Source organism: Typopeltis vanoorti, chromosome 9 (assembly GCF_054136105.1).
Source record: "Typopeltis vanoorti isolate ZY-2024b chromosome 9, IOZ_Tvanoo_1.0, whole genome shotgun sequence".
Taxonomy (NCBI): Eukaryota; Metazoa; Arthropoda; class Arachnida; order Uropygi; family Thelyphonidae; genus Typopeltis; species Typopeltis vanoorti.
The window spans coordinates 86315623-86327978 of NC_143557.1; the positions used below are offsets into that span (position 1 = coordinate 86315623).

A 12356-nucleotide genomic window follows, 5' to 3' on the forward strand; every position below is an offset into this window, starting at 1 on the left:
AGCGATATCCATCAAATAGAAAAATATTTTCTTGTAACCTTTGACGCATTTTCGCATAATTGGAAAAGAAGCAATTAGTTGGTCTTGTCTATTAACACCATCCATTCCGCAGTTGTATTCAAAAACACGTTTAGGTTTTATTACTTTTTCTTCATCGCCCCTCTTACTTCTCCTTACTTTTCCTGTATCTACCATTTCTTATTTTGAATGCTTTGTACTTATCATGTAAACATCCTTCTTATTGCGCCAACGTAATGACAAAATTCCTCGACAAGATAAAGTTTTTGATTCACCTTTTTTTATTTTATATGTCATCAATTTCTTAAGCATATTCTTGGGATTTTTTCTAACTGTCCCCACAACATTTGTACTATTTTTTCTCAAGAAATAAAATAATTCTGGTGACGAATACCAGTTATCTAAGAATAACGTATATCCTTTTCCTAAAATAGGTTCGGCCAACTCCATGACGACATTTTGAAATGCAGGTGTATTGCTTCCTGAAATTTTGTACTTAGAACAATACTCAGAGTCTGATTCACATAGCTTGTAAAATTTTATCCCAAATTGTGCTCATTTGCTAGCAATGAACTGTGCATAATTTAGTCGACCTCTATATTTCATGAGGGATTCGTCAGTTACTACATTTTTATCTAGTGTATATAATTGCTGAAACTTATTATTCAGATAGTCGAGTATATTTTACACTTTACACATTTTGTCATTTCTGTATTGTTTCATTATCCATGAAATGGAGAAAATGAGATATAGCCAAGAAGCGTTTATGAGGCATAATTTTCGAATATATGGGTGTCTCAACCACAGCCCTCTTTGACCAATACGTGTCTATATTAGATTTTTTTACCCGTGACATAATTATACATAATGCAAAATATGCCTGCAATTCTCACTTGTTATTGGATACCATTCTTCAATCTTTTTAGTAATTTTCTTGTTTATTGCCTGAGCCACATATATATTAGTTTCTGTAACTATCATGTCAAAGAAATCATCACAAAGTATTTGTTTCAAAACAGAAAGAGGTGTTGGATTTGCACCAAATCTTAGCAAAGCAATTGCATTGATGCCAGGAATTTTTCCGTAAATGGTTTTATAATAGGAATATTTTCCTTTCTTGCCAATTCCATTCATTTTCTGTTACTTCAGAATCATCGCTACTACACAATATCGGTCTCAAACGTTTATAAACATTGCATCGAACCGAACTTCCACTGCTACTGTCGCTATTGTCACTTGACAAGTCAAAAATGCCAATACTTTGATGATATAAATTTGTATCGCTGTTTTTATCCAAACTGTCCTCTCTGCTTTTAATATCACTTTTGGCTAACATATAAATATTTGCAGAAATATTAGGGACGATAATTAATTGCAACACAAACTAACTAGTGAATAGAGTTTATATGCATATATATTCACTGCCTAACACCCTAAATTTGTTTGAAATTGATGCGAACTTCGTAACGTCTGCAATACATCAAAATCAGTTTTGGTACAATAAACAAAAGACGTGTCACAGACATCTTTGTATGAAATTCGTTTGAAATTGACGCGAACTTCATAACGTCTGCGATACATCAAAATCAATTTTGGTGCAATAAACAAGACTTGTCACAGATGTCTTTGTATGAATTTCGTTTGAAATTGACACTAACTTGGTAACGTCTGCGATATCAAAATCAATTTTGGTGCAATAAACAAAAGACTTGTCACAGATGTCTTTGTATGTTAATGGGTTAAACCAAAATAATCACTTGGTTTATATTAAATTGAAGTTTTACTCTAACATAGTAGTTGTTTCCATAATTTTATAATGTAAGGGATGTACTGAGATGTTTACTGCCCAATTTTCTGGAACATTGAGGTGTGCTTTGCTTAGTGATAAGGGAATTGAATTTATGATGTAATTGTTGCTTGTATTTATTAAATGAATGGTGCAGAGAGTATTTAGCCACAGTGAAGTCCTACAGTTGAGGTAGTATAATTCCGGAGATTAGAAATAAGACTTATATTAATAGCTAGTTCGCATTTAGCAGCTTGAAGTTGATCCCTAACTAAATTGAATTATTGCCATAACAAAATAGTATGAAAATCTCCAATAAAAAGGCAGACTATGGTAATAAGCAGGAACATTAAAAACATCAACTGCATCCTAATTGACCTATAGAACAAGTTAAGTGCAATTTTGAAGATGGCAAATTAAATATGGAAATAGACAACAAAATAAATGACGCTGGTATTGTGGACTCAGCTGAATAAATTTATATGAAACAGAGAAATCAGTGAAAACATTAAACTAACTGCATATAGACAATGTTTGAACCAATTTTAACTTATAGATCTGAGAGCTGGGTTAGAAATAAAATAGTTGATCAAAGATGGGAAACCACAGATATGAGAGGTTGGAGAAAAATTAGCAGCGTGAACTGATGGCACTATCATATTAAAAATGAAGATATTGGAAAGGAACTTGAGCAGTGGGGAATATGTGAGTAAAGTGAATCTGAGGTGGTGTCACTTATAGAATGAAAGAGCAAAGCACAACAGATGGCTGGAAAAAAGATCCAGAGAAAGACCAAGATATGAATGTCTTAGAAGACTAAAATATTATTATTATTATTCAGGCCTCCAAGGAGTCAAAAGACTCATCGAGGGGAGGTCCCCCCCCCCCCGAGAAACACAAAGTCTATCATACCACTCTTTAAACTCACTAACCGTTCTCGCTCCCACCGCTCCATCAGGCAATGCATTCCATGGCTCAACCACCCTCCACACAAAGAAACCACTCCTTACCCTCTTGCTCACAGTTTCCTTTCGTAACTTCCAGGGATGGCCTCTTGTCATCACTCCTTCCCGCTGTTCAACCAAGCGAAAGAACTCCCCAGTGTCAACCCTGTAACCACCTCTCAACAGTTTAAAAGTCTCAATCATATCACCTCTCCTTCCTCTATCCACCAAACTCTGCAGTCCACATTCTCTCAGCCGATCCTCATAACTATCCTTGTACAGTCCTGAAACCATCTTTGTCATCCGTCTTTATATCCTTTCCACAGTTAATTTATCCCCTTCAAATCCTGGGGACCAAATCTGAGAACAATAGTCTAAGTGTGGTCTGATAAGGATCTTATACAACGGAATGATAACTCTTTCATCTCTGCAGGTCAGCGTCCTTCTCATTATTGCAGCAGTCCTCTGTGTTACCTTCACCACCTTTGCAATATGTCCCCTAAACTTCAGGTTTCTATCAATCATCAACCCCAGATCTCTTGTCTCCCCTACTTCCTCCAGTATAACTCCTCCCATAGAGTATGCAGCATCCCATCGATGTTTCCCAAACCTCAAGACCTTAGATTTCACTGCATTAAATCGAAACCCCCATTCATTTGCCCATCTGTCTAGCTTATTTAAATCCTCTTGCAGGGCTACCACATCTGCACTATTATTAATAATCCTTCCCAGCTTCGCATTATCCGCAAACAATATAAGAGCTGATAGCATCGAAGTTCTGACAGATAAGACTATTTGAAAAAAAATTGTTAATCGGAAGTTAATACCGATGTCAACTTTTCATGTAATACTATCATGGTATCATAATATCTCATAAATCCCTTGATGTAATGTATCAGGAATTTGGTGATTCTATATTCTTAGATGCTACCTTCACTGGAGGCCAAGTAAACTACAGTTCACTCCATAAACATATTTTTATCTCTTAATGTGTGTGTGTGTGTGTGTGTGTGTCTAGCTAGTTTTGTGAGAGGGGAAACTTACTACCCTCTATGGGATTGGTTGACACATTCATTTGAAAAAGCCATAAAGATTCCATGTAAAGATAAAAACCAAACCCAGATCTTTTCTAAGTGAAGGGTGCAATCTTCTTTCAGCTGTGCCACCAAAGTACTCAATTTATATATCCCAATTAATATTTGATTTAAAGAGAACATATTAGAAATTTGTTATAATTACAGTTAAAATGTAATTGACTGTTATCCTTTTTATTACAGGTTTGGCCATCATTTTGAATTGACTCTTTTATTACAGAGCATAATCACAAATATTGGCATGTTAGCAATGATCCACTTATGTGTAAAAACTAGGAAGTCCACACAGATTGTTCCTGGAAAATTGCATACTTTTTTAGGTAAGCAAGCATGCAAATGCTTAGTATATTTTTCTATTTGTAATTGCAGTGGTTCCCAAGTCTTGTTTCTGGTAACGTTATACTCATTTAGCAGATGTTCAAGTCATATCTACATCCATGATATTCTTAACTCTTTCCCCTAGAAAAGAAATGAGCTTTTTCTTTCAATGTAAAGTGGCATCAACTTACAAAAAAAAAAAAAAAAGTATGGTCATAGTTATTGGGATTCAAGCAAATACAAATTTAACCTCAAACAGCACAGAACACTATTTCTACTTAATGCTAGCTGTGCTTCAATAAATGCTACAAGAATTCTACTTATTAACAGTGCTGGAAAATACAAGACTTCAGTTTTTGTATGACGTCAAGAATACCTTCATATCTGACCATCAATATAAACATTCATTTAGATCGACATCCATTATGAAATGAATATCCACAATGAAAAGACATTTGATTTCTAAAATCTGAATAGTCAGATCTGACAATCCTCTGCAGTTGTGGAGATTATCACATGACAGTGATGACTAAATAATACTATATTTGGCTTCTTTGGCATGTATCAGGAGCATACTCATATTGCATCATGTAAATCATAGATTCTTGCTAATCACAGTTTCACTCAACTTAAAGGGAGTGAAAGAATACAATAATTTTCTCTCTCTTTACTGTCATGCATTTAAAATTTTCTTGTGCATTTATCCTAAAAAAACTCTTTTAGTAACTAATTTTTTCTGTTATATTTCCTTTTTTCTGCATGTTAACCAATTTTCACTTCTTGTAACTCACAGACCTTTGAGCTACCCTTATAGGAAATATTCCACAGACATCTCATCATCTCTATCATTTGCCTCAGAATCCTCTCAACCACTTTCTGATCCTCACGAAATTTGAGCAACTAAATATGAGCATAGTCCTAATGTTAACTATTATGTTCATATTAGTATTATAAATTTGGTCATATCAAAGCCCCATAAGGATGATAATTTGATGTTATGCCCACTTTTGCAGTTTATCCGCTGAATTCTAATTCTTTGTCTGCTATCATCCCCAAAATTTCTAGCCGCCTCAGTTTCTTGAAAAGAATTCATCAGTAATGCATACCTTATAATATTTTCAGGCCAGAGTCATACTATTGAACTTGCCACATTGAAATAGCAATTGTAGCTCATACACTGCAGCAAACAACTGGATATCTTTCCCCTGAAATTAATTCCATTATCATTAATATACAAATTAAACAGCAGTGATCCCAGAATAGAACTTTGTGTTACACCACTGATCACTTGCCTTCTTGAGTCCATCATTTACTACCCTTTGATGCCTGTTTATTATTTTATCTTATCATGTCAACAAATTACAGTCCAACACAATTTTTGCTGACTTTTATATGAGACTTGTTTTTTACTAATTTGGGTGCGCTGATTTCAAATATCAAACCCATTTTTCTTTATCACGTCAGGTTTTTCCTCTATGGCATTTCCTTTTTGCTAATTTGTAAGTTTTTGATAGTTTTAAGGAGGCAGTACTATTTAGAGGATCAAAAAAATCGATTTTTTAATATTATTTTCTGAAAGTATGTACTTTTAAAAATCTGTTCCTAACTTTTTATCAAGAAATTCGAAAAATTCCCGAAGATATAGCCTATTATTCAAAGCGGTGCGAAGATCAGAATCAAAGCACTCGCCACTCTCGCTTGTTAGTAAACGAATAAATGTGTAAGAACCTGCAACGGCACATACTGGTGCTTTGAATGCGAGAGAGGCCGATAATTAGATACATAACTACTTAACAATATTCATTAAAAATTACAAGAATATTTATAAAAAAATAACAATTTTACTTGCACACGAGTTTCAGGGATTAAATTTTTATTTGTAGCAATTTCTGCTGTGTGTTCTGTTTTTGGCAATCCTTTTGAATACTCCAACAGTAGTCGGCTATCATGTGAGAATCCCATCTTCCTTGGTACCAATCTTCCATAGTTTTTAAGTCTTGATGAAATCTTTCACCTTGTTCATCGCTTACAGCACCTAAATTCTCGGGAAATCTATCAAGATGACTTTATAGGAAATGAAGCTTTATGCTCATGTTGCAACCTAGGCGCTGGAAATTTTCAAGCATTGTTTCCACTAGATCTTTGTAATTGCATGCTTTTTTGTTTCCAAGAAAATTATTCGCAACCATCGTAAATGAAGTCCAGGCCTCTTTCTCAATTTCGTTCATAGAGTTGATGAAATTTGGTTCTCTCATTAAAGTTCTAATTTGCGGTCCATCAAATACACCGGCTTTAATTTTTTCATAACTAAGTCGTGGAAATTTTTCACATATGTATAGGAAACAGTCAGCTTGTAAATCTAAAGCTTTAACATACTGCTTCATAAGACCTAGTTTGATGTGTAGAGGTGGAAAAATTATTTTTTTTCTGTCGATTAAAGGTTGATTTATAACATTCTGTTCTCCAACATTTAAGGATATTCTAAGAGGCCAATGTTTCTGACACTCCAGTGTGGTTTCTAGCTCGACTATCCCAGAAGCATAGAAAACACGGAAACTTGGTATATCCTCTTTGAAAGCCAAATAAAAAGTTCACCATTTTAAGATCCACACAGGTGATCCAGTTATGGTCTGTATATTTTAATAACTTCAGAACCTTTTTTAATGTCCTCATATGTTTCCTTTAAGTGGACTGAATAGCCAATAGGAATTGAGCCATATACATTCCCATTGTGTAGTAAGACACACTTGAGACTTCTGCTTGAACTGTCGATAAACATACGCCACTCATTTGGATGATATTGTACAACACTCATTTCAGTTAGTAAATCTGACATATTGTTACAGTAAACAAACCCACACTCATGTTTAAAATATTGTACAAGATTACTTTCCCTGCTACTATAAAAAGTTATCTTCGTATCTTGCTCCAGTAAGTTTTTTTCATTTAATCTTGAAGCTAGCAATTCCGATGATTCCTTTGATAGGCCCAAATCTCTTACTAAGTCATTCAATTCCACTTGAGTAAAACGTTGCAGTCCAGAACTAGAAATTAAATTTTCATTGTCTAAATCAACATCCAGGTCTTGCTCCTCGAGAACATCTGGCATATCCCGATCATGCTCGTTCTCAAGTAAAGGAAGTCCTTTATAAATTGGCATGGCTATTTCATTGGAATGAGCAACTGGCCGAATTGCTGAGTCGAGATTTGGATACACAATTTTTTTCTTATTCTTTTTATTATAACCAGAAGTCTGAACTAAACAAAAATAGCAATCGTCTACATGATTTTTCGGTCCACGCCAAATCATTGGAATGCCAAAAGCTAATTTTTGGCGTTTTCCCTTGCTCCACTGTCATAAATTTTCTACACGTGACTTACACACTTAATTTGGAGCCCATGAATTGTCCTGATCTGCAAGTTTTACGTCAACGTATGCAAAGTACACTTTCTTAACGAATTCAGTGATATTTGTCCTTTGACTGGGAGCAGTAAAGCTGCCACAAATGTAGCAGAAGGAATCTACACTGACACATTTTCAAGTAGTAGACATGATGTATTTTCTTCACTGCTGACTAACATGCAATTAACAAGACAAAAAAAACCAGAGACTTTATTGAAACGTTATAAGTGCTCATCATACTTTCACGATCGATTAACGATTGACTGATTTCGATCGTTCTTTGTCCGCTATGATGCATATAGCATTCATTTGTTTTAGGCAGTTGTCATCGCCTACTTTTCATCACCTAAATGTATTAGGTCGGTTATCGGCCTCTCTCGCATTCAAAGTGCCAGTACGTGCCGTTGCAGGTTCTTACGCATTTATTCGTTTACTAACATGCGAGAGCAGTGAGCGCTCAGATTCTGATCTGTACACCGCTTTGAATAATAGGCTATTCTTTGGGAATTTTTTGAATTTCTTGATAAAAAGTTAGGAACAGATTTTTAAAAGTACATACTTTCAGCAAATAATATTAAAAAATTTATTTTTTTGATCCTCTAAATAGTACTGCCTCCTTAAAACTATCAAAAACTTTCAAATTAGCAAAAAGAAAATGCGATAGAGGAAAAACATGACGTGATAGAGAAAAATGGGTTTGATATTTGAAATCAGCGCACCCAAATTAGTAAGAAACAAGTGTCAGATCATAATCAGCAGAAAAAAATTTTTTTTTTGTTGGCCAGTGTTATCAGTGTTCATTTTCTTTAGTTTATGTATCAGATATCAGATTATTTGTCCCTTATAGAAAGAAAGTAAATTACTAAGGCAAGACTTACCCCTCACAAAGTCATGTGATCTGATAGAGTATGATATCTTTATCTGCTCATTCCTGACTTCTGGCCTTAAATCCACTCTCCATTGTGTCTCAGAAAAGCCACCACTTTTCTGAGACACATCCACTGCTGAAACTCATAATAAACATTTTAGTCAGAGGCACCACCAGTTCTTTTTTACATTTTCTTGTAATACATAATGACCTTATTCATATCAGAATTCTTTTAACATCTTGAGACCCCAAATATTCATCCACCTCTGATTTCACATCAGTCACTGTATTATATCCACCTAAATGATACATCCTTACAGATCACTTAGTGATTTGGGGTTTCTGGGTATTGGTGCATTACCTTTTGCACATTTCTCCAACAGGTGTTGACTGAATGTACAAGAGAATTGACAGTGTCCTGACTTGATCATTCAAGTTGAATCTCAGCATATGCACGATTTCTAATGAATGGAAGACGAGAAAGATAATTCCAGTATATAAGGTTGCAGCTAGTACTGATATAGTGAATTATAGACCAGTCGGTAATCTCTGACTTCTCTATAATCCAACTGGACTCTGCATGCATATGAAGTCACAAGTCAGTTTTGCTGCATGCAAAATAGACTTGTAATATAGATAGGAGAATGGCTGACTGACAAATATCAGAAAGTAATATATGATGGTACTAAGTGTAAGAGGAGGAAGGACTAGTAATGTGCCACAGGTTTCTGTACTTGGACCTTGATTGTTTTTCTGGTATATTAATCATATTGTAGAAGTTCTGTAGGGTGATATCCAATGATCCAGTGAGTGCAAGATTGGGACAAGTGTTAAGAGCTATATGATACAGAATCTCTGCAAGTTGACTTGAACAGACTACTTCTTTAGACAAACCTTATATATATTTTTTTAATGTGACTCTCACCCATAGTATATTAGCAACATAGGCTAAGAAATTTTTTGAGTTTCAATTTAATGTTTCTGAGTGCAAGGTTTTGATTTGAGGATATTACAAGAAGAATTATATCAATGCAAATTCTGCAAATAGTCAATGTAGCTAGAGACTTGTGAGTTATAGTGCATAGAGCATTAAAGTTTAGGGCCACATTGCTAAGGTGGTTAAGGATTAGATAACTACAGTGTTGAAAAGAACACTAACTTGTAAGAATAAGGAAGTTATTCTTCCACTACACGTCTTTGATAAGACTGCATCTGGACTGTTGTTCACATTTATAATCAGGATTCTGATGAGATGGGAGAGATAGTTGAAAAGATTCATTATCAGGTGTAACTCAGATGATAACTGGCCATGAGGACAGACTGGGAGAATACAGGCTTTAAAGTTTTAGGAATAAATGGAGGAGAGAAGATGGAAGCATACAAGTTAATAAGATGATCTTCCAGTATAGATATAGGTGATATTTTGAATCTTAGTAGAACTTAGAGTCATCCTAGGAAGCAGACTTAAGATGTGGTTAGGAAGCATGTGAGATCCAGGTTACTCTCATGGCATGTGTACAAAATGGTCTGTCATGAGATGTTCTGAATGTTCAAAGAGATACATCAGTATTTATGAATGAGTGGCTAAATGGATTCTTTAATGAATGCTTGGACTCCCTGAAGTTGCAATAAAAAAAAAAAATAATAATTCAACTGTTTCTTCTAATTCTGTCACTTTATCTACCCAACTGCATTCATTAAAATTAACCTTCTATAATCATTCTTTCTTAACTCACAACATAACATAAGAGCTCTTTGAGATTTTCATTGGCCTGCCCAACCAACTTCATCTCATGATCTGATTTTACCTTCCTCACTATGCTGGTCATATTTCTTGTGCTTTGTACTGTTCATATGCTGCCTTGATCACATTTCCCTTTATATTCCTTCCACAATATTCCATTTTTTTTTTAAATGAATACTACTCATCCATTTAATTTCTATTTGAGTTATCCTCTTGTCCATTTCCCATACACTGCGAACATTCTTCCCTTGCACTTGTGCCATGGCGGTGCTTTCTAAGTTTGTTATATTCACTATGTAGTTTATTCCCCTTCTTTATAGAAAGTACTGCAGGAGAATGGAAGAGATGTATGCAAGGCGAATCAGAGTAGGAGTGAGAGAAAGTATTGGGAATGATAGAAGAGGAGAGAATAGAAGCAGTAGGAGAGAGGGAATGACAGAGTATAGATACAGTAGAAGACAGGGAATGAGAGAGAGAGGTATAGGAATGATAGAAGAGGAGAGAATGGGAACAGTAGAAGAGAGGGAATGAGAGAGAGAGGTATGGAAATGATAGAAGAGGAGAGAATGGGAACAGTAGAAGAGAGGGAATGAGAGAGAGAGAGAGAGAGGTATAGCAACGATAGAAGAGGAGAGAATGGGAACAGTAAAAGAGAGGGAATGAGAGAGGGGTATGGAAATGATAGAAGAGGAGAGAATGGGAACAGTAAAAGAGAGGGAATGAGAGAGTTATGGGAATGATATAAGAGGAGAGAATGGAAACAGTAGGAGAGAGAGAGAAAATGGTAAGAGGTGTAATTTATGCTGCCTCAATGATCCGTGGTGTGCAAGATTGGATGCATGAGGAGTTTGCCTGGAGAAAGTGTGGCTATGGCAATTAAGAGGGGTGAAAGGGTGGATGAGATGATTGTGATGGCAGGAACAAATGACTTGAGAGGTAATGTAAATTGGGCAGCGAGAGATATGAGATTCTTGCTTGAGGTAGTATGAAAGAAGACGCAGAGAGGAAAGATAGTGTGCATGTTGCCTTGGTATGATTGTGACGAGCTGAGCAGTAATATTGAATAACATAATAGCTAGAATGTGTCAAAGAGAGGATTGGAATATGTAGATGCTTGGAGAGCATTTGAGGACAGAGAGGAATTGTATGCGAGAGCCCACTTGCATTTGAATGAGGAAGGTCGTTGGCATCTTGCTATTCTGAACGAGCCAGTGTGTCAATGCAAGGAGGCTAGAATGCCCAAGGTGGATGGTAGCAGGGTGGGCCTCTTATGGAAAAAGGGTACTTGGGAGAAGGGGGACAACATCAGGTAGTGCTGAGCCCAGTGGAGTGTGGAGGGGATAATGCTGGGTATAGAAATAGTGGCATTTTTATGCTTTATACTAATGCCAGGAGTATCTGGAATAAAGGAGAGGAATTGGTTGTGCTGATAGCATCAGCCTGGCCAAAGATTATTGAGATCACTGAGACGTGGTTGACAGAAGAGGATATAATAACAGAAATAGAAGTAGCAGGGTACAGCATTTTTCGGCAGGATAGAAAGGGAAAGCGTGGTGGTGGAGTACTGCTTATGTTAAGTGACTACTTATGTTTACTAAGAGTGGAGGCTTTGGAAGGCAGTGACACTAATGATTTTGAAAGCATATGGTGTGAGGTAGAGATAGGCAAGACGGGATATTTAGTGGGGTGTTGCTACAAACCAAGGAGCACAGAGGGTGGGGACCAGGAGATGTTTAGACAATTGAGCTTGGCAAGTGCAAGAAGAAAGATTGTTATGGGAGATTTTAACTACAGCAGTATAAATCGGGGAGAGGAAGATGCATGTAGCAATAAGGGAATGGAATTTCTAGAATTCTTGAGGGACAAATATCTTATGCAACATGTAATAGAGGGAACAAGCGGTTCAAGAATTTTGGACTTGGTCATAGCATCAGAAGAGTTGATAATAATTGAGATGACATCTCTCCCACCAGTTGGAGAGAGTGACCATGTGGTTTTGACTTGGAGGATGAATAGACATGCAGGAGTATCAAAGAGACAGAAACATATGTGGAATTATAAGGAGAGAAAAGGAGCCACTAGAGGGCTATATGGTATGTCGTGTTTGTGGATAGCTCCTGAACAGATAAGTGATATTTTGAGTAAAAATTGATGAATTTGCATAGTATTTACATAGTATTG

General features: G+C 35.9%; 1 protein-coding gene across 1 annotated transcript in view; it reads left to right on the forward strand.

Moving 5' to 3' along the window:
• The window catches only part of LOC150103221 (solute carrier family 66 member 2), a 456400-nt gene that overhangs the window by 359106 nt on the left and 84938 nt on the right, over positions 1-12356 (forward strand). Inside the window, exon 7 of the mRNA XM_090397709.1 lies at positions 4026-4162. Within this exon, the coding sequence (XP_090253835.1) occupies positions 4026-4162 (137 nt within the window). The remainder of the gene's footprint in view (positions 1-4025; positions 4163-12356) is intronic.